Source organism: Colletes latitarsis, chromosome 7 (genome assembly GCF_051014445.1).
Source record: "Colletes latitarsis isolate SP2378_abdomen chromosome 7, iyColLati1, whole genome shotgun sequence".
NCBI lineage: Eukaryota > Metazoa > Arthropoda > Insecta > Hymenoptera > Colletidae > Colletes > Colletes latitarsis.
In genome coordinates this window covers 16736911-16760027 of record NC_135140.1, presented here as the reverse complement: position 1 = coordinate 16760027, position 23117 = coordinate 16736911, and the positions used below count along the sequence as shown (strand labels likewise).

Genomic DNA, 23117 nt, shown 5'->3' with positions numbered 1-23117 from the left:
CTGGATCTCTTCGTTGCGCGTGATTTGAATTTCAGAATCGCGAAGTCGTATCCGGCGCGTTTATGTTCCAGCGTACTGGAATCGAAGCGCTTTGAAAATTATTTACGACTTCTGAATCGACTATATTAAACAACGCGTTATTTTGATTCTCCAACTATTTTGCAGCGAGTATCAAAAATTATTCGTCACGTGCATAACCTGTAAATTGACGTTGGGTTTGATTAACCTCGTCTCGATATTGAATATATATTTTTTACTCGATGCTTTTCACTATTAACATTCAGAATGGGATCAACATAGACTTCTCTGTTGGTTATAATAGCAGTGCAGGTAAATTTGTTCACTATATACATTGGCGGCCATATTGGTATTTTAAATGACGTACATCGGTAAGAAGTCACACTTTAAAAATATACAAGGTTATACGATTCATATAGTATCCACTTGCAAGTCAAAACGATGTCGAAATTAATCCCATATAAATTAAAAAAAAAAAATACAACGATCATACGTGGTAATTTCTGCTTGAATACGTCTAAAGAAAGAACAACCTGGCAATTGGCTCGCTCTCTCGGATCGGAATCTCGTCAAGGGTGCTCTCTGCGCTCTCCAATCGATCCAAGGGCTAGAGTCTAAGGATCGGTTGTCAGGGGGTTTCGATGGTATGTGCGTATCGTGGTTATGTACAGCACACGTTTCTCGCGGGGGCGCGCGTTTCCGTTTCCGCATTTGGAAACGCGCGCCAAAGGAAGTCCGATCGCGGGAAACGATCTCTGACCCCGGTTTTAATCCGCGACCAATCTCGACAAGTTTTCCAATTTGAACCGCGGCCCGATACTCAGCCAAGGCCATCGACGCCATGCTGTTATCGTTCTTATTGTCGTTCCATTTCCGGGCTAGCGAAACATTACCGCAAACTTGGTCAATCGGTTTGGCGTCTCGGGGTTCCACTGAGACCCGCCATCTGCTGGAGTCAAAATCAACCAGATCGTACGGGGAATCACTGAAGACGCCATGTTGGAACTTATAAAGAGTCGTACACTCGCAATACGGTGCACTTGTTTGCTTACTGAACGCGACAGCATCGATTTTTTATCGTGAATTTGTGAGAAATGTGGTGTAATATTGTACATGGTCTATATAAGATATTCTTTTTCTCCAAAAGACGTATTACTACGTTCATTGTTACTGTATGACTCTAATATTATAATACAAAAAGCTTATTATGTGGGCCACAAAAAATATTCTATTATTTCAAAATTGTAGATACGTCGAAACAAAAGTAAACGTAGTGCTACGTTACTAATTTGTAAAAAAAGTCGGAGATTCTAGTATTAAGGATTATAAGTCTTATCATTATGGAAGGACGTAGTACTGCGTAACGCACACGTACCATGTGTTTTTATGATACGTATTTCTATAGAACTACGTGATCGATGCTGCCACGTATCGTACAATTGACTCTGTTCCGTTCCGTGAAGAACGTATTAGTACGCGATGGAAGCTGCGAAACCCGAATGACTCCAGAGATAGCGTCTCTGGAAAACAGGATTCCGCGCGTTCACTGTCCGGCCCCCGATCGACGTATTCGATAGCACGGCGCTATGCCCCGTGAACGGGTCACGGACAGTGAACGTGTCGGAGTAATGGTAATCAATTCTCGTTTTTCCGAGTATCGGGCGACCACGGTGCGTGTTTGTCACACGTCTCGAAATCAAATGGCGACGATTCGGTTCAGCAGGGGGCGACGCATTGTCCCTGCAGCACCAATTTTCTCAGTCGTTCGAGAATCGACGTATTTCGAGTGGTTCGAATGGTTCCGCGGCAAAGGGAATCGTCATTCGATTTCGATTTCGGGGGGGTGGGGGGTGGGGGGGAAGAAAAAGCACACATAGTCCGTCTAACTACTAACGGCCGGTGGAATGATCGCGCGTGTCTCTATTATCGTGATGACCCATGGCTGATAAAGTCGATGTATTGTTTCTGCGCCTACTGGACAGTACGGGTTGTAAACGATGGGGGTGTTTGGGGGTGGGGGGGGGGGGCGGGCGATGAAAACTTACTGCTAGACCACAACTAGTTCAATACATTACCTGGCATTAAGAACATAAATAATAATGTTTTAAAAAAAAAAAAAAACAGAACAAACTAACAAACATCGTCATGCGGTACACATACACGGGCGCGCACGCGCGCTACGTAGAGTTCGATGGTTACACACTGGTTGGTTGCGCGCGTATTAATGGCACGTGGTTTCTGTCACGCATGGGAGCGCGCGCATAGTGGATATGCATACGCATGGTTTTGAATCATTCAGAAAACAAAAGATTTAAAAAGAAAAAAAAAAGAAAAAAAAAAAGAGAAAAAAAAACAAGGAGAGATAACGAGACAAACAAAGGAACGATATACATATACATATACATAGAAAACTGAACATCCAACCTTCTGTTCTACAAGAGACAGTCACAAGTCCATTTAAAGACGAAAGCTTTTGTTCGGTAACAATTCTTCACGGTAATAAATGAACAGCTAATGATCCAAAATGGTCGGTACGAGTAACGATATGGCGATACTTTTTTTTTTTCTATCAAATATCATACACGTGCGCGGTGTATGCATGTGTATACACGACGCTGGACGACGGGACGCGCATACACGTACAGACACGCGCGCACAGATGTGTGGCAACAGCGTTACTAAAACACAAGAAAAATCAACGGAAAGTAATCACACAGAAACGAGAATAAATCGGGGGAACAAAACCAGAAAAAACAACGCAACGTGAACAAACAAGGAAACAAACAGAAAGAAACGAGGCATCGACACTGGTACCAAAAAGGAGCGATCACCAATCCGGGGGCCGGGAACGTTCTCCCGACGTTCAAGCGACTAAAACGCGCGCAGGGGAGACGGAACGCAAACAACGTTAAAACGAGACGGAACAAAGTTGTAAAAAGATTAAAAAAAAAAAAAAAAATAAAAAAAGAAAGAAAACGAAGAAGAACAAAACGACGCGGAACGAGAAAGGAAACACAGAGAATCGAAATGAAAAAAATAACAGGAGATGGGAAGAGACAGACAGAGAGAGAGATAGAGAGAGATAAGAGAGATATGGAGAGACAGAGAACGTAAAAGAACGCCAGCTGCCAAGTCAAACAATCATCAAGCGGCGAAAAAGCCAGGCTCTAAGCAACGAAGCAAGCCACCTCTTCCTCTCGCTGTATCGTTTATAGTCTTTTTTTTTTCTGTTTCCCTGCGCCTGCTTGCAGCCACACAGACAGCCAGCCAGTATCACAAAAGGGGTGCACATTTTCTTGGCCGAGAAGCAACAGAGGCTCAAGGGGCGTGGAACAAGGAGGCGAGAGAGAGAGGGTGAAAGTCGTTCGCAGAGCAGCGGTAGGGGTAGCGAGCTCTCTACTCTCATACACTGCGCCCTAATTGTTATTCCGTTTCCTTTCTGGTTCGTTTCATTTCCGTTTTCGTTACTCATCTAGGAAAAGAACAGCGATGCGCCTCGTACAAAGGGGTGGGGGAGTCGGTGGGAACTTGGGATCCATTGGGCTGGAGGTCTCACGATGATGGTCAGCGATGGGCTCCACGGGCGTCAAACCGCCCTGAACACGTCAAACGGGACTATCCAATCGCTTTGAATGTCCGTCGAAGTTGAATGCAATAATTCGTAACCTACAAGGTCTAGGAGAAATCAACACTTGTCTGGTTCTCACCCCCTTTTCACAAGGGAAGCAATTGTTTAGTGGGGTGCGCTACTAGGGTCAACCTTTTTGGCAAATAGAGAAGAAAGAGGCTCTTTCAGGGGCTCTTCGGGCAATAGGAACAGGAATCTTTTAAAAACGTAGACCAGGTGACGTTTGTGGGTTCTGATAGTCTGCAAATTTGGGGATCAAGATGTTTGAACCAGTTGGACTCCTCAAAGAACAGTTTCAATACTATTGATTGTGACTCTTAAGGGACCATTTTGGGGTACCTAATAGTAGGAAGTAGGGTGATCGAATCAGCTCAGCTGGACTCCTAAAAAAATAGCAAGAAGTCACATGTAGGGAATGTTAAACATTATAGTTGGAATCCTCAACAAATAGTTTGAATATTGATCTGCCTTTTATGGAGCCACGTTTGAAGTCTGATTCTGAAACCAAAATGGAGAAATTTGTGTCCAATTTTAGGTGTATCCAGTAGTTGACACCTAATTTAAAATTCCAGTACTTAACCCCTCTTCGATTCAGTGATCTCTTAAGTGAAATAAGCATGATTAAATATTGTCAAGGGAACCTTGATTAGCCCCATGGCTACTTTACTGCCTTTGTTTTGAGAGCATCGCTGCCAAAAACCTAAGTGTCGCCAAGTGTCAACTACTGGAACACGGCCAAACGTCGGGTTCCTTTATCTCACCCCAGTGTTATCGACTTCCAAGTAAAGTCGCCATTTTAGTTCACTGATTTCAATGACAAAATTTTTGATCAGAGGACTCACAGTTTCGGTGGTGTTTCTTGGAACAAATTAGTCCTGAAAACGAAACGGAGGAACTTTCAGGCAGTCCATCTTCCTCCCAAGTTTACCAAAAGGTTGAGACCCGCTAAACCAGACTCAAACAATCCAAACTGATCCTCTTTTTCCGAAGGACTCCGACGAGACTTTAGGTCCTAGACCCTTGGACAGAGACTCCGTGTGACATCCAAAGCAACTCGTAGCCCCGGGGGGTGGGAAAATGGCGGCTGGGCCGAGCACCCATCGCCAACAGCGGCACAGTGTGCGATTTTGCAACAAAGCGACAGAGAAGGGACGCCCAATCAACGTGCGCTCGTTTCCAAAGGATCGTGCACACCGTCTAGCGATCAAAAAAGCGTTTCAAGAGACAGTGCGTGGACAAGTGGGCTTGGTACAGAGTGCGGGCCGCCTTGTTCTTCCGACTCGACGGTCCCAATGGGTTGCACAGGGCGGACGGGGACCGTTTACGGTCCCAGGGGACTCTGTTGGTGCCGGCTGGGAGAGAAATTCAGGTTGAAAAGAAAAAAATCCGCGGAAACGGAACAGAGAACTGGACAGACGGAAAATATAAAATACAGCAAATCAGACAGAGTAACGTGAGAAACAGACGGAAAGAAAGTGAAAGTGGGGGAGGGATTCCACGAGTAGACAGCGATTCTACGTGGGGGGACGTCTGATCTTGATCGCGATCGATTCTGTCGCGGGTTTTTCTCTCATTTTTTTTTTTTTTTTTTTTTTATTGGCTCGCGACGCACGGGGGCCGCGGTTATGGTCGTCGATTCCGACGAGTCGACATCGACAATGAAACGACGGATCCCGTCTATCGAAAGAACCTGTGTCTCCGGAGAGAATCAGCTCCGGAGGCTTCCTCGAGAGCTGGGTCTCGGTCATTTCAGTCACTGGACTTGGCGAACTCTTTTTGCCTTTTTACTCTAACGTACGTTAACATGTCACACATAATATATATGTAATATATATATATATATAAACACAATTTGGTACTTTCTCATCGCTAGGCGGGTGCCGATGGTGAATGTATAGAAGCATAGCCTATTGCTGCGGGTAATATGTAATGTATAATGCGGCGGATAGTAGAAGCGAATGTTTGTAATAAACCAACGAGCCAATCAGCGTACAGCTCCTGCGTCCAGCGTCCTCGTGATCGCCGTGCCTGTTTTCTGAGACGTCGACTGAGGGACCATCGAGACTCTTTGCTTATCCGTTTACTTAGTTCCGTTTGCTTTTCTTTTCGTTCTTTATTTATTTATTTACTTTTTTGTTCTATTTAGTTTCTTTCCTTCTCGTCGGCGCTCCTGACGCTCGACCAACATCGAATCTGTTTATTTGATCGCCGTTGCCGCCAGTCGCGAAGACTGGTCTTCGTTCGACGTTCGTCGTCCGTTCTTTGCGCCAGATTATCCGTCGGAGTCTGTTTAATACCGACGTGTCCGGTTCGGGGGGAACGGTTTTTACGGGGGGTGGGGTCGACAGAGTCGGCGTCCTTCGTTCGGGTCTCATGAAAACGGGACGGAAGTGGTCTCGAGGCGGGTTCGACGGTGACCGTGAACCCCGTGGACGCGAGCTCGCGCGTTCGTTAGGGCGGGTTACCTTAAAAATAAGGTCGCTTTTGCTGAAACCGGACTTCTTTTTATTCATATTGTCAGAACTTAGGCGCCCCCTCCGCTCAGTGCGTTTTTTTTGTAGGTTCTGCAATATCTAGAAACAAAAGAAAGCGGGACATAGCAAGACGTAGTAAGAAAAAGGCCAGGTTATCAAGAGATTCGTATAGAGAGAGAGAGAGAGATAGATAGAAAGAGAGAGAGAGAGAGAGAAAGAGAGAGAAAGAAAGAGATAGAAACAGACAGAATAACGGAAGAAATTAAATTAAAGTAACAGAGAAAAGGAAGTAAAAGTAAGATCGAAATATTGTGGAGAACGAAAGTACTTTGGGGGTCTTCGATTGGTCGACAGAGATGTGTTTGTACAGTATAATAGAGACGAAAAAACAGACAGTGACAAAGAAGGAAGAGAAAACAGAAGGAGCTGGTACGGGTTGTAAGGCGTCAAGGATCAAGTTTCCTTTTTTTTTTTTTTATATATCAATTTTTCAATTGTTTTTTTTCCGTTGTTGTTGTTTTTTTTTTTCTCTTTTCATTCTCCCACCGAGCAGAAAGAGTTCCGGTGCGATACGCTTTAGGGACACACAGGGTATTAAACGGCGAGATCACGGTCTCCGATCGTTCCTAAAAGATCTCGACGGATCCCTTTCGCCATTTGCTTTTCGACTGCGAGATATTCGTCCGCCGCTGAAAGCACAATCGTCACGTGAATGGCCGATCGGGCAACGAACGGCCATTTTCTCTCGTTTCGTCCGCCATTTTGGGGGCTACTCGTTCGTTGCGTGTACGCTTATGTGTCCGTGCACCCGACGGGATCGGTTTAACGATCGAGGGACCGATGGGCCGATACTCGATCAGATCCGTCTTCTTCTCGAACGCTGGCTCGGCGCAGTCACGTGGGGGGTACATAATCAATAGAAATAAAAGAAGAGAGAAATACAAAATAATGGTAACAGACGTTGGGTGCTTTGGTGTTTTCGTTCGTTCGTTCGTCCATGTATATGTAATATGTGTCGTTTATCGTTTTTACATTTTTATTTCATTGTATTCATCACCGATAGAGGAGCGTGAGACGCGATGATAGGGGTTGGCGCAAAGTGTGGGTACAAAGTACGGTGTGTGGAGAACAAATTGTTGCATAAAAATGACCGTCAACAGCACATAAGGATAAATGTAACAATAATAATAATCGTAATAATAAGATCGATAATAAAAATAGTAAGTATAATAAATATAACAGTAATGATAATAATAAATAGAATAAATATAATAATAATAATAATAAAAAGTAATAGTAAATGGTTCGTGAGTTAAGAAGTAAGAATCAAGAAGCCATTCTTTAGTATCAAGCTTTCGTTGCAGCAGTCGCCCCAAGCGTGAAGCCGCAGTCTCTGGTCAAGCTCGTATAAAGGCTCGAGAGATCGATTTTAGCGGGTAGCTTCGATGAAACAATCGAAAAGTTGGTGTTTTTAAACATTTTCCTTTCTCGCCTCGTCCGAGCGATCGACAGTCGTCGGGAGTTCCGACAGGCTCGAACGGGTTCAGCGAGAGGCGAAACCTGGCGTCGAACTCTTTTACGGAAATCAAAAGTGTCCGAACGTTCGTATCTCGTGGGAGAAAACAATGGAAGTTTGGAGGACGAAAGTGGGACACGATCGAAATTATAGATTTCTTTCCTCTTGCACGAAGTTCTGGCCTTTTTAATCCGCGTGGTTTACCGTTGTCCGTTCGACTTCAAGACGGAGTGGATGTAAACAACAGGTCACGTGGGGAGACCACGTGATAGGTTCACGTGACCAACATTGGTCCGTTGCGTCGATATTACAGATCCCACGCAAGGTGAAATTGTTCATACGAATAAATAGTAACTTATTAAAATTCTATTATACTTGTATTTGTACTGACTATAGTTGTGTAGTTGTATTTGTTCACACTTCGTCTTTGCGTTGAACGGACAAGAAACTAGTCAGAGTATGTTCAGATTAACATCCTCTCTTCGTTGTTTATAATAGATTCTGATAACCAGAGTTTTGTGCATGTACGATTTATATAATTTAGTTTAGGTTTGTTTCCACTTGCACGAAATCATGGCCTTTTTGGTTTGCGTGGTTTTCTATTATTCGTTCAACTTAAAGATGAAGTGGATGTAAACAAGAGACCACGTGATGGGGTCACGTGATTGGTATTATTTAATTTGAATTTTTCAAATTATTAACACTACTATTTACATATATAAATAAATTCTATTATGTTTGTATTTCTTGGGAGAGCAAACTTCCGCCAATGTGATGGCTCTATCAAGGCTACACTCGTATCTTTCAGTTGAACGAACGATGGGTTATGTGGTACAAATAATTAATTTAAAAATTCAATAAAAATTAAATAAAATCTCACTGATCGACTTGTTAGAGCCAGTTCAGACTGGTTTTCCCTTGCACAAAGTTCTGGCTCTCGTCTCTTCGCATAACGAGCGATTAAACAATTAATAATAACTTCATCGAGTGATTGGTATGGTCTGCGGGTATTGATTTTCTGTTTGTATAAATTTCCTTGTATCGTGCATCTTTGAATGCTGTTTCTCGTTCGTAGAAAAAATTTCGAACCGTCGATCGTTGTGTTACCCTCGACAGGGTGTGTCCCGCGAACGAAAATCGACGAACAAAGGGTGGCGCGACTTCGTGGGCAATCTGTAATTTATCACTTCACCGCGACAGCTATGATTAATCGTGTTCTAAGGTCCATTTCGGTCAGGGTTCTCGAGGTAGCTCGAATGGGCGTCGAGAAAGCAACGTATTATTGTCCCACGTCGATTTCGCGTGTCGCGTCGAGCTCAGAACAGAATGGAAGTCGAGGACAGCAGAGAGAAGAGCCCTAATATAATCGACGTTCCTCTCGAGAGCTTGGATATGGAACATATCCCCGTTTACGTCGATGCCCCAGCATTTCTGAACGTTCGACGCTAATCACCGAAATCGGTGTCCTGATCAGTTATCAGGGGTGAAATTGGATCAGTTATCCGGGATAACAATCGACCAATTATCCAGGATAACGTTCGATCGGTTACACGGAACAATACGTTTAATCGCGCGGAATAAAATCCGATTCGCTCAACCGGTTTGACGATTTTATCAGTTATCCGGGTCGAATTCGTAAAATTGAAATCAGTTATTTGGGACGAAGGCTGACCAGTTATCCTGAATGAAACTCGATCAGTTATCGAGGAACTACTATACCAATTTTCTCGTCTCGCAATCGAGCACGTCTGCGCTACAGCATTCCCACGAGCAGAAACAACCACAACGAAGGATCAACCACGGAACAGACGCAGCCTCCAACGGGTTTAATAATATTTTCAAGCGAAACAAGAAACACTGACAGGTGGATGCAACCGTCGCGAAACTAGAGAACAACGCTCGGTGAGATCGATCGATCTTTCGAACCGCATGCTGTCTTCGTCAGGGAAGGCTGAACAATCTAGGATCGACCGACTCGACAATAAAACACTACTTGATCTACGGAGAAACCGACCGACCACGTCTCTATCCGTCGTCATCTGTCAGAAACAACGCAACGGAACGTAAATAATAAAGAAAAATGAAACCTTCAAACTTCAAACTTCGTCAAACCAGGCACATATCTAAACAACATGGAAACAGCAAGCAACTTGGGGGGGGGGGGCAGGATCGGAACGAAACGCAAATCGGTCTAGAAAAAGAAATATCGGTTTCGGTTGGAGGTACTCGGGAGCGTGAAACGAGGGATGGTAGAGGGGTGGCTGAACAAAAAAACGGGATCGCACACTGAACACGGGCACATCGCCAAAAAATTTCGGGCAAATAGGGTTAATGTACACCTAACACTCACAGGCAGACCTACGATCAGTCCAACTTTCTCGTCTGTAGAGTAGCCACGTGGAGCGCGTCGTGCCGAATATCTCACGGTCCTCGCCCATTGTCCCGGTGGCTTTTGTTCCAACGGGTCTATCTTTTTCTCTTTTTCGCCCTTTTCTTCCCGTAAACCCGTTTCTAAATCTTTTCTCCGCTCCTGGGGTTCTTAATCATCGCCGCGTCCATCCGACAATATGGCGCACCATACGTTCGAACTAACCCGCGGAAACAGTTGCATGCACTCGTTTTTCGTAACGTCAACGGCCAGCCATCGATCCACACGGTCAATATACATGCGCCCCGTGTCGGTGTCAGGCCAGCGACAAAGTGGCAGACGCGGCGATGCTGCAACGAAGACCTCCAGCCTTCGGGACCCCGATATTCGACACGACGCGACGATTACGTTAACGAAACTGTCGATTGCCTAACAAGAATTTCCAACAAGACCCGAACAAACAAAACGTGACAGCAATTCATATATCAAATCGTTCCCAAGAGCTCTCGCAAGGAATCTAGTCAGTGTAACATGGATTCGTTGGGAACAGGTCGAGCATCGATTTCTCTCGTTTTCATCAAGGATTACGGTCGTGTATCTCGATTCGGTGTTCGTGATCCATGTGACACTCTCCAAGGACTACGGGGTTACCAAAGACGAGCCCGACCAAGAGCTTTCATCGTCGATTAAGATCTTTTCAACCGTCTACGGAATACCAAAACGCGCCCACGGGGGAGCTTTCACGGTGCAAAAAAAAAACACACACACACACACAACGAACAAACGAAAAGACTGTTTTCTATCCTCTATTCTATTCTGTCATTTCCACACCTCTATGTACGAACCGTGCAAACATCGATCGCTAAAGAACGTAACGGAACAATACGAAAAATGAGATCGAAGGACTTGGAGTGTCGGAAGCTCTTGGTCCGGTCGCGCTTCTCCGTTAACGGATCTAACTTGGTGGTATCGGGGTTTGGTGTGGCGAGTCAAAAAACAAAAAGTAACGTATCCTGGTTATACTGAACAGAAACTGAATATAGGTATACACGGCAAGGCTATACACGTTCTCTAGAGGAAACTTCCAAACCAAACGAACAACGATAATCAGTCGATAAAACGGTAATAATAAACGGTAACCAATAACCGTAACAGAAAAAACAATATAAGTAATAATGATCTAGCGTATATATATAGATATGTATATTTATACGTAGAAACATTAAGTTTTAAGTTAACGAACGCTTGAATCAAGAAAGGGCATTTGGCCTTGGTTTCGGGGTTACTAGGCAGGCACACCTTGCTGGTTCGGTCTGGTTGGGGCGGTGTCGCCCGACGCTCGTAGTGCCTCTCCGGCTGTTGATAAAGGGGGATCTGCAAACCCATTCGGAAACGTGTTCTCGCAATACGCCTGGTATTTCATTTTGTATATTGTTCTTTGTGTCTTTGGGGTCAAGGAATGGGACACTGGGGGCTTCTAGGTGATCGTGGAGGCTATAATGCTTGGTCCAGCCTCGAAGAGTCTTTGGGATGTTCAGGAAATGATCTCAGAAATAGCACAGCTCAACTAGTCACACGAGATCCCCGGAAGAAGCTACTGTCATCCTCAAGCTTACCACAATCTTGCTTCAAACAGTATCAGATGACACTTTGTAAAGATATATGTCTAGGCTATAGTCTGATTCTACTACATCAAGAGTCTTAAATAACTTGTTGAGCTGTAATTGAGAGACTTAAGCTTCTTCAATTGAGTCTAGAATGTTCAGGACTTAATCTACACTAGGTGACTGTATGGTCATTGATACAAGTAATATTATTGAGGTTGTCTGCATCAGAAGTAGAGGACTGCAATACTGAGTTCACGTTAGATTGGGTAGTATAGACCCTAAGTAGACATTACTGAGGATTTGAGCATCACAGTCCATCATCATCAGAGATTTGATGTTGACTGCATCAGAAATGGAGGATTATAATACTCAGTTCCCACTGAGGATAGTATGAATTCCAAGTAGACCTGGGATATTCAAGACTCAATCTACACTGGGTGCCCTGTGACCTTATGTTATATGACCTGATGACATTACAGATTCATCAAATGTAATTGGGCTTTGTAGTCCATCGTCATCAGAGATCTGGAAGTATAGTCCCAAACTAGCCCCAAGATACGCAGGATTTAATCACGTCAAATAATATTTGAGAATATAGTCTCTGACTACTTAAATATGGCTAACTATTTTAAGAGTTCCTCGGTTCATCACCATCACTGATTTGAAGCAGTAATTACTCCACGTAATTGTCATAGCCTCTTCTGAAGTTGCTGGTAGAATAAACAGAAAGATCCAGCAAACTTGACCCTAGACTGGGTTATTCAGAAACTGGGTCAAAGTTTAAAGCTATTGGAATCTCAAATACAAAAACATTTTCTTTCCATTATCGATGCGTCACAGGTGTCCCAAGCTTAAGAGCATTTAAACACTGATAGATGGAAGTCCTAGTAATTTGTTAAATACATTTTTAGGTTTCATCGAGACTCCAAAAGTTACAAAACAACGACTGGGGTCTACGTCCGGAGCTCCCTAAATCTAATTTTCAATAATCGACTCTGCAATATTATTTTTCCCCCAGTCACTATCGAGTGCTAGCGTAAATTAAGTCCAAACTCTATTCCCCGAAGTACCGCTGAAAGGTTTCAATCGCAAATTCAGCCCAAGGCCAAGCTTCACATCGTCGAACAACACCTGAACGATCCGCGAACGTATCGCGACTGGACCATTGGTATAAATCTGTGACTAAGTATAAATCTAGAACTAATCTCCGGAGTATTGAGCAGTGTCTAAACTGGACCGTTGGGTGTGAATCGGGTCTATTAATACGCCCAAGTGTGTCATGTTTCATTAAACGGCTGGTTTTTAGCTAATCCGTCGATGCTTGATCGATACAAGGACGCGCGTAGCTTTCGTGGAAACCGCCTACGCGTTGCCTTGTTCCTAGAACGGATCTCTGGTTTCGCGAAAATAGCGCCGTGGAGCGGGATGATTTCCAGGGAAACGACGCGCCGGAACTAGAATGGCTTTGCGGAATGGCCGATTGATTTTTCGGTGGCCCCTGCGGGAACGGAAGTGTGTCAACGTTTCTGTACGCTGCTCCGAGAGTCTTAGGCTATTATCCCGATCCTTCGATAAGATGACACTTCAATGGCCAGGACGAAATCGATTCTACCCTATAGAATGGACTTACGAACGGAGCACGAAAGAATTAAAGTAAATACTTTTATTTTTCTACTCGACGACAATAGTCCAATAGTAGTTCACTATTTCTTGACATCGAATAGTCTTGATCCCTATATACTTCACGAATAAAGGAGTCGAAACTATACTAATCAACGTGTTGACGATGAAGGACTCAAAATCAATGTGATAGTTATCACCTATCAATAGTAGCCATCACCTCTAGACTCTAAATAGTCTTGCTCTATATATGGGCACGTATAGTTGCTAGAGCTGCTATATAATTCATCAAAAATGTTCAGAGTCCTCTCTATAATTCAGCCTCAGTATTAGAATTAGAGTGAATACTTTTATTTCTCTGCTCGACAATGGTCTAACGCCTCTAACGAACAAAACAAGTTCGTGTTCCTCAGACCTAACCCAGACGCCCTACAGTTCTCGATGCTCACTCTAATTAACGACACCTACTTTTCCCGCGAACTACCGCGGTCAGCGATTTGCTGCTAGGATTATCAAGCTCTCGTTAAGCTGAATCCGTGGACCGACCCGACCGGGACAGCTGAGAATGCCCTGGAGCCTTAATTAAACAAATTACTAGCCCCTTTCCTCGACACTCTGTCACGAAATCGATCCTAAGCTCTGTTCTCGAGTTAGGGGGGGTCTCGCGTTCGGTTCCAGCGTCTAAAATTGCACCCACGCGGACCTCAGCACTCAATCTTGAAAATCTATCGAACCGATAGCTACGAGACCCTTTAACTAACTTTGACGCCAAGCGCCAGGAACTCTGTTTAACCAATTAGGGGGCACGGGGTCTCCAAGACAGACGGCGATCGAATCGCGAGCAGAACGGGAAGTAGAGGAAATGAAAGCAGAGGGTGGCAACAAGACGTTATCAAACGCAAGCGCAAACATACAAGATGCGGCTAGGTTGCTCTGCTCGATCGGACGAAAAGCCTGATTGATTCGTTGGTCTGTTTGCTGCGCTAAACGGCAAGACACAAACAAACCGACACACAATCGCTTTAATCGATGCGTTTTCTGGGGAGACAGGGAGGGGATCAAGTAGACGATTCCAGTTTGGGCTGGATCCTCCTCCACTCTGTTTAAGTAGTTACTCGAACAATCGTTTCTCAAAGATCTCTATCGGGATTACGGCGGAAGATTTACGTTCCGGCAGCGATAAGTGTCTTGTCTCGCGAATCTGCGAACGAGCACCGTCGTTTGTTTGTCTTTTCCAGTGTAACGATCGCGGTAATGCGTTAATTCGTCGCTCGTTACGGCCGACTCTGCCGACAGTTCTCTCACGTTTTGCGAAGAATGATAATTGCGACGATCGTCGGGGCCCCAGGTGCGTTCGGACGGTCGGCTGGAACCTCTGGTTCGTGCAGAGTTGGCCGCACGACGCGGTGGAAAACAGACCTGGCCGAAGGATGCCGATCGAGCCGACTTGGAGACGCTTCCTCGGAGCCATTGACCTAATCGGTACGAATATCGAGCCCTGAAGGACTTCCACCTCGAGGAGAGTTACTTACCTATCGCTAACGAGACGAGTGAACTCTCACGAGAACGCCTAGATCGACCGGAAACGCTCGAGACGCGAACGCAATCGACCGAGATTCCGCCTCGTCGGGTCTCATGCACGTGTGTTTGGTCTCTGTTTTGGACTTCATGCTGCTTTGTATTCGTGTTTGTATTAAGAAATCAAAGAAAAGAAATTTAAAGTAACAGAAGGAGGATCGATGGTTGCCTCGCCGCGGTCGTACGACCGAACAGGTGGCGATGGGCACGAGACGTTTTATCGAATGCTTAGCGAACGGTCGCTTTGAAGTTATCACCGTGGTTCGGGGGATCTCGAAGACGCTGGGGGATTATTGGGTGACCTGTTTCGATGAAAGTCTTGGAGATATTGTGCGGGTACACGGGTAGCTTTGCTGTTCCACTTACGCGAGTAATTCGTTCCGGAACTTTCGGATTGTACGATTCGATGTATTGCCGGGAGAATGAAAGATTAGACGCGTGGACGTAAGAAGAACCGTGGACAGAGCAATATCTACTCGGTTGGAAAATAATTGCGAGGGAAAGACAACTTTCTTTAATATGTAGATATATACACATATATAGGGTATGTACAAGGACTTAAGGTATATACAAATACACGTACCTCGAGGACTCGCTATATGTATAAGTGGTAGCATTTAGAGTCTGTTTGGAGGGAACAGCGCATGCATCGTGACGTGCTGATATATTGAAGACTTATTTACAGAAAAGGAACCACAGCTTCGATGGATCAGAAATATAGTATGCTTTTCGTGTGGTTCATAGACTCTACAATCTACTTGGATGTGATTCTTAGATTACAGGGGAAAAACTGTTTGACAATCTGTTCCAAACCTAACCCACATATATGGTTCATGATCTGCTCTAGTTTGAACTGTAATTGATCTATGGTATAGTGGCTCTGGACAACTCTGATTATCATATAGTTTGTAAATAGAGGACCTATGTAGGAGACTACATACGGTTGTCTTGTACAATTAATATAAAGGAGTCAACACTACCTTCTTAAATGTGAAGTCTATAATCAAATGTATCCTGCTCAGAACAGGGCTCATAGATTGATCGCTATTTCTTAACATCGAATAGTCTTGATCCCTATACAGGGTGTTTGGCCACCCTTGAGAAAAATTTAAATGGGGAATTCTAGAGGCCAAAATAAGACGAAAATCAAGAATACCAATTTGTGTATGGAGGCTTCGTTAAAAAGTTATTAACAATTAAATTCAAAAATTTCAAATCGTTCTAAAAAAATTACTCCTAGATTCTGGGGTCAATTACAATCATTTTTGGTCATTAGACATATCCCCGAAATCCTATGCACTTTCGAGAAAAAAATTTGGATAGGTGTTCCAATTTTTTGGCGAAAAAAAAAAATTTCAAATCGTTCTGAAAAAAATATTTTTAGTTGCAGGGGTCAATTACAAGCATTTTTGGTCAACAGACATACCCTCGAAATCCTACCCACTTTCCAGAAAAAAATTCGAGAAGGTGTGAAATTTTTCGACGAAATTAAAATATTTCAAATCGTTCTGAAAAAAATATTGTTAGCTGTGGGGGTCAATTACAATCATTTTTGGTGAATAGACATATCCCCGAAATCTTGCGCATTTTCGAGAAAAAAATTCAGTACGGTCGGAACTTTAAACGTTAATAACTGTTTAATGAAGTCTTCATCAACAAATTGGTATTCTTGATTTTCGTCTTATTTTGGCCTCTAGAATCCCCCATTCAAATTTTTCTCAGGGGTGGCCGAACACCCTGTATACTTCATGAATAAAGGAGTCAAAACTATACTAATGAACTCGTGGACAATGAAGAACTCAAAATCAATGTGATAGTAATATAGTGCATCACCTCTAGATTCTAAATAGTCTTGGTCTATATATGATTAGCTAGTGGAGAAGTCAAAATTCTTCCCAACTATAGTTAGTTCATGAATTTCTGACTCTAAACAGTTTTAAAGTACATACTGTTAATGAAGGGCTCTAAACTGAGTTGACCACATATGAATCATAGCCTTCTCAGGCTCTAAACTCCTAATCTGAACAGAGTCTTTGGATAATGTATTGATAATTCGTCTAACCTACTAATGTATAGTTGATAGAGCTGCTGTATAATTCATGGATGCCTGTAAGCTAACTATTCCAATGATTCTCTAATATTCAAACATGTTCAGAGTCCCCTCTATCGATCAGCTTCAGTATCTCCAAGACTTTCAAACTACCAGACTGCCCAGTGTGTAGCCACAGGTCTGCAAACGTCCTCCAACCGGAACGACACCAAAAGCGACACGCCTGAACGAAAGTTGCGGAACGTGGGGCACCGGGAACACCCATCGCCACGAACAAGGAGGTCGTTGATGGGTCGGTGTACGAGTGGTCATCGCGTCAAAGAGACACAGAGGGTGGTTGGAGGTTTTCTTTGTCTGGAATAGTGCAGAGTCGCGGGGACGATGTTATTCGGTGTACATATCGAGCAGACGGAAAGCGAGACGTGTGGTCTAACAAGTTTGCCTTCTGAGGAATTCCCCGCAGCGGTGAAGTGTGGTCGTCGTGTCGGTTCTCTGTCGCCTAACGAAACGGGTGAGCCTGGACACTGGTTCTAGCGAGTATGCTCTAAGGGGACATCCGATCGAATGGGAAACCGTGTTGAACGAAGGCCCTCGTCTCGTACGGGATCGAGGCTACCGATTCTGTTGGACCTTTCCGTGAACGATGGGGGTCTTGCTTGTGTTTCGAACGTGTACACGCATACCTATGGATCGTTGCCGGGCAGACAACTCGTAGGGGACTTGCCTTTGGGGCTCCTTTACCCTCCTTGCTCTCTCTACGGTAGCCGTGACCACGTTATTAATCCTGCGTGAACGCGTCGGCGATGCTCTGTAATTGCAGACAGTTCCAAAAACTGACACGGCGCTGTGCTCGCGGACGCGGCCCAAGCCAGGCCCCCCGGGGGATACAAAAGGGACACCGTTCGTTCGCGATGCAACACAGCGACGCGAAGCTGCACGGACAGACAGCGCGCGGCTCGAGAAACAGAGTCAGTCACTTTTTGAAACTGACGAAAGAAAGACGACGAGACGCTTGGTTTATAAATCTTTCTTTATACAAGGATCACACGAGCTGTGGGTATTATATGAGATACCAAAATGAAAAAAAAAAAAAAAACGGTGCTTGTATAAGAAATTGTGGTAACACTCACATAGACCTCTTCCCATTGCGAGACATACCGCACCAGTCTTGACAACCGTAGTAACCTAACGAGCGACAACAGTTTCGCAAGCCTGAGGATCCTTAGAGCACGGCCAGCATGCAGGATCTGGAAGGACTCGCTAAAGTCCTGAAACTGAAATTTACACGGTTATTAAACAGTCTTCGTACAATTTTACTTTTGTCTTTAATGGCTCTGTCGAAGATGAAGTGTACGAGTAGACCTTATCCAATGTACTTTTTGGGCCCATTTTTCTGTCGAAGAATTTCGGGGATATGCCTATTCACGAAATATGATCGTGATTGACCCTTTTAACCGAAAATAATTTTTCCAGAACGATTTGAAATGTTTTAATTTCGTTGAAAAATTTAGGCTCCTAAATAATTTTTTTAGAATGATTTGAATAGCGTGATGAGGTATAAGGTCTACTCGTATACATCGTCTGTGTCTCTGTGTCGTCAGTTATTGATAAATGTATGTGATTCTTTAAGTATTGTGAGATCACAGATATATTCGTATGCACTTACTTGATTAAATATGAGGAAAATGTAGTCTAATGGTATGGAGGAAATGAGGTCGAGAAAGAACCAAGTCCTGAGGTAGTGTTTCGCGATTAACTTCGGATCCAGGATCACTTGCTCGGCATTATCCTGCTGCATTATACCTGGAGAACACACATGAAACATGTATCTTAATTTCTGCTCGATAAAACGCCGCTCGGTGCTCTTACTGCTATCAAAGTTTTAGGAATTAGTATCGTTAGCCATATTAATTTTGATCTTACTCATCTAGCGTGACCTTCCACCCCTAACATCTGCGTTTGAAACCTGGTTTGGAGCAGATAACAAGGCTCGTAGGTAGGAAACGAAGATGCAGAAATAGTCTGACAGTCCCGTTCTTGGCTAATTTCGGCCCGAAACCCGGTCTCTTCCCGGAAGCGACGGCCTCATTAGCATACAAATATTTCATTCCCGATCGACCCGGGTCATTGGATGCATCCAGGCGTTAGTATGCAGTTCGCGGAACGTAATATTGGTCGACGGCCGATAATCTGGATCAAGAATTCGCAACAATCGCGAGTCGACGCCGGTCCACGTACACAGTTTAGCGCGTACAATGGTTTTCATTGGGCGCGGCACGTGACCCAATTTCGCGTTACTGGGACCAACTCGAACGCGTTTCAAATTAATCCTCCCTACTGGTAATAACGAAACGTCTACAAGCTCACGAGTGGCTCTCTGCGCGTCCAACAATGTTATTATTGTGCGTGTTGTCATGGTGGACAGATCTGAACAAGCTGCGTCGATGGGTCGAGGTCCCAGGGATGCAATTGCAGCCCAACCACCGCGATGTTGTTAAATTTTGACAGGAAATGTGCTACTTTCAATTAAATTGTAAAAGTACTATTTAGTTGCACGTCAATTATATTATTTTATGTTTAATTTACATAAGAAAAACCCTTACTGTCCAAGTTACGATTTTTGGTTAGTTGTTTATGCTTAGAAACGTTCGTGTTGGCCGCGATATTTTACGCATGTGCAAGTCGAGGGTCCCTGCGTGTGGACCCCGTGTACGCATGCGCTGTAGTTAGCTTCGGTTGATTTGCAAGCGTTGATAGCCCTGCGAGGCGCATCTATTTTGTCCCTATATTTGTACTAAACTGTTTTCTTGTCGATATTTATATTTATTTTAGTTTATTAAACTTCGATACGTTATCTAAGGAGTTTTACGTGAACTCTTTGGCGCAGAAAACTGAACAGTAAACAAACTGAAGCTGGAACAAATGGATACAGAGTGGAAAATCAATCGCCCGTCGAAGGGTGTGGATTTTTCAAGAAAATTTCGTGGAACGAAATTTTCCAATTTTCCAGTCGTTTCCCACCTGGTCGCTACCAGATAATCTTGTTGCAAGAAAGCTTTGAGGCGCAGCCGCCTTTCAGATAGCGTCAGCGTCTGGAAAAAGCTCGGACGCGAACATTGAAAAGAAAAAAGTTCTAATTGTTGACATTAAAGGGGAAGCCCCTGTCGGAACAGTGGCGCGGTGAAACGAGCAGGAAACGAACAAAAGGACCTGACTCTCGGGGAATACGCGGCTTTCATAGCAGTCGATCACGTTTTTGTGAAATTACGTTCTCGTGTAACATCAGAGAGGCCAATTTCGTTTCTCCGGTGTGGCTTGAATATGAATGATTTCAGAGAGTTAATTTCTTCCAACGTCGGCCACGAAAGTGTTTCACATACGAAATCGAACAACAATGCGATAGAAAATACGTTAACAATATTATAGTTAATACAGGAGTTTCCAATAAGAGCGATAGAACTTGTAATTGTCATAGCCGCCATATTTGTTCTGTACTCGCGCGAGCCATCATGGAGAAACCACAAACTGTTGACCATGCGAAAATTGGGTTTATCGTATTTACTCTACCAAACGCAATCGTAGTGGTCATTCAAATGATATCGTATTTCACGTATAATATCGTCGAACGTATGTTTCGTGGTTTCCATTTTATTTTAATTTAAAGTTCTATATTGGAAAATCCTGCATATTAACAATTTTATTTTCGAAACGTGGACGCGAAATAGTTAAACGAATCGTCCGTCGTTTCGACGGAAGGCGGAGATTTGGGTTGGCCTGATGAGACCAGGGTAGAGCCAGAGAACAGCGTGGGAGGAGGAACGAGGTCGGCCATTCTTCCCCCAATGTCCTTTTTCCCGGTGAGTACGCGACAATGCAAACTTTGCGTCGTTACTGAACCTCTTCCCGCAAACACGAGGTTACTATTAGTCCCATAGTGATTCGTCCCTAGCAAGAGAAGAGTCTTTCCACTTTCATATTGTATCTTCAAGTGAAATGAGTTCCCTATTATCGAGTATTCTTGATCTTACACCCCCCACCGCTTTTTAAACATATTAGTTCGAGTATTCAGGCATTCTAGTTCAATCAAAATCAACTGGCTGGTCACAGACGTACTATTCCCGCCATAACGTTGACTGTTTCAACGCCATCTGTCGTTTGATCGAACAAGCTACAGTGTCGTGTCGCCATCTGCCTCTTGAATAGACAAACAGGGGATGGAGATGACCAGCCACTTGATTTTGATTACGGCTAATAATTTTAGGGTTGAACTCACCTGTCCTGAAGTTGACGACAATGTCTATGAGGAATATCGTGTCGGAAAGGCAGTTAAAGGCTATCCATCTAGTGCTTAGGTCATCATTGAAAAAACTAATGGCGACTGGCAGAATTATCAGATTCGCTACCAGCAGGAGGAGCATGCAGAGATCCCAGTAGAATCTGAAATCAAAAAAGAAGCATCCAGTGTTAGGACAGTTATAATTATTTGCAATAGTAACTTAACTGGGTTAGGTTTTAATCAATGAACGCTTACATCCTTTGGATGTAAGAAAATGTCATTCGACAAGATGGCGGTTACACGAGGAATTATTAAATTCCAATTACGGGGAAATAAATGCAAATATTTCGCGAAATCTTTCTTCCGAATCCCATAGAATTCAATTAGTATCATCATTAAGGCAACGTGATTAAACGGAACATGAAAGCGGAGATTGTAAATGAAATTCTGCCGTCGCGCGAGCCACCGAAAGCCCGAGCTTCCTGTTTCTCCAGGAACGTCGGACCGCTTCCTCTTTTATTCCGCGTAGAGAATAAGTCAGGCTTCGCTGAATTTTGCATTAGAAATTTGCATTCCGGTTCCAGCGCGTAACCTACTTACGACAACGGTCGGCCTTCCTTAAACCGGGCATTTCTGAGATTGTCTTTACGAGCCAACTTCGCTCAATTACCAAGATCTGAGCCAACGTTTTAAGCGGCGCGTGGCCGCGTAACGGGCCGCGGGATTTTATTTTCATTCTGTTTACTTAAGGATCGCGTTAGCCGAATACACACTTCTTCTAATCCTGAATGGGGACGAGAAAACGAATTTTATTCGCGGATTTATTAGAAACGCAAAGGATTCTTCCAGACGTGGTTGGTCAATTTGACTGTGGATATCAATTCCATTTGTACGACGTTCTTTTTGTTTACTGAAATAAAAGGAACGGATGAAAGAGGTTCCAAGGGAGAAAAGGAGTCCAGTTTTTTGTCCTGTGTAGCCACTAGTGAGCTCTTCAGAGGGTTCTTAGTGGAGCACTACACCGGACCGATGCTTCTGGGCGGTCTTTCTTAATTTTCTTGAAAACCTGCACCGAGAAACTACAGTTTTTCCGCTTGTACGTGGTCTGATAGATCTCAAATTACCGAACGTAACATCGGATTAACGACTCGAGCAAATGTTGTCTGCGGACCGATGCGTCTGGCGAAACTTGTTTAATTCCCTCGGAAACCTGCACGGCGATGTTTCCTCAGCTTCTTGGTGGTCCAAGAGACTGTTAAACCAAATTTCTTTTGATTTAATCAAATTCTGTTCATGATTAGGTCCATATACATTTCACAAATTTATATAAATCCAATTGCAAATGCATTTCCATGACGAAGAATGCTACTAAATGCCATTTCATATCCTCAAATTGAAACGAAAAACGTAGAGGCGGTGGTCTCACAAACACAACTTCTCCCCTACTATTTATAGTGGCCAAGCACTTGCTTAACTTTAGGCTCGATAAATATTTACAATTGGCAGAACGATCTCACACTCGTGTTATTTCGAACGTTTTCTTTTCCTACTCTCCGTTCGTTTCTACTGAATGTAATTCGATTACACTTGAAGTGATTTTTTAATTTTAAGTATCTCCAGACTGGAAATAGTTTTGAATACTAGTAAATACTTTTTACCCCAGTGTTTCCATTTATGACAACATTGTGCTTTGGATTTGACTCAAATTCTATTTAAGGAAACGTTCCTAGGGAATTTTTATTTTCGTTACGACCGATTCTGCGGAGTCATTAGTTCCAAAGCAGACAAGAAAGCGTGGAGTACGAGAGCTTAGCTCCAGCCTGGCTGCCAAAAGAAAGCTAGCTTCGAGCACGGATACCAACACAAACAGCCAGGAGCGAAATCTCACGGGGACGGGGCTGGCAAGTGGGGTCGCGAACGAGGACAAACAGCTACTCCAGACTTTCCTGTGAAGGTGTCGCGGCAAGTGGAACCGCGAAAGC

At 43.8% G+C, this 23117-nt stretch overlaps 1 protein-coding gene across 11 annotated transcripts in view; it reads right to left on the bottom strand.

Moving 5' to 3' along the window:
* Ih (hyperpolarization activated cyclic nucleotide gated potassium channel Ih) overlaps positions 1-23117 on the bottom strand; it is a 154730-nt gene that overhangs the window by 9065 nt on the left and 122548 nt on the right. For 6 of the 11 annotated variants that reach the window (XM_076769218.1, XM_076769217.1, XM_076769222.1 and 3 more), the window contains 4 exons: positions 21133-21296; positions 18526-18662; positions 17990-18133; positions 6112-6219 (listed from right to left, as the gene is read on the bottom strand). In XM_076769218.1, coding sequence (XP_076625333.1) covers positions 6112-6219; positions 17990-18133; positions 18526-18662; positions 21133-21296 — 553 coding nt within the window. Of the gene's footprint in view, positions 1-6111; positions 6220-6254; positions 7001-11303; positions 11379-16665; positions 17668-17989; positions 18134-18525; positions 18663-21132; positions 21297-23117 lie in introns of those variants that run through there. The other 5 variants (XM_076769223.1, XM_076769224.1, XM_076769228.1 and 2 more) reach the window with 4 other exon arrangements.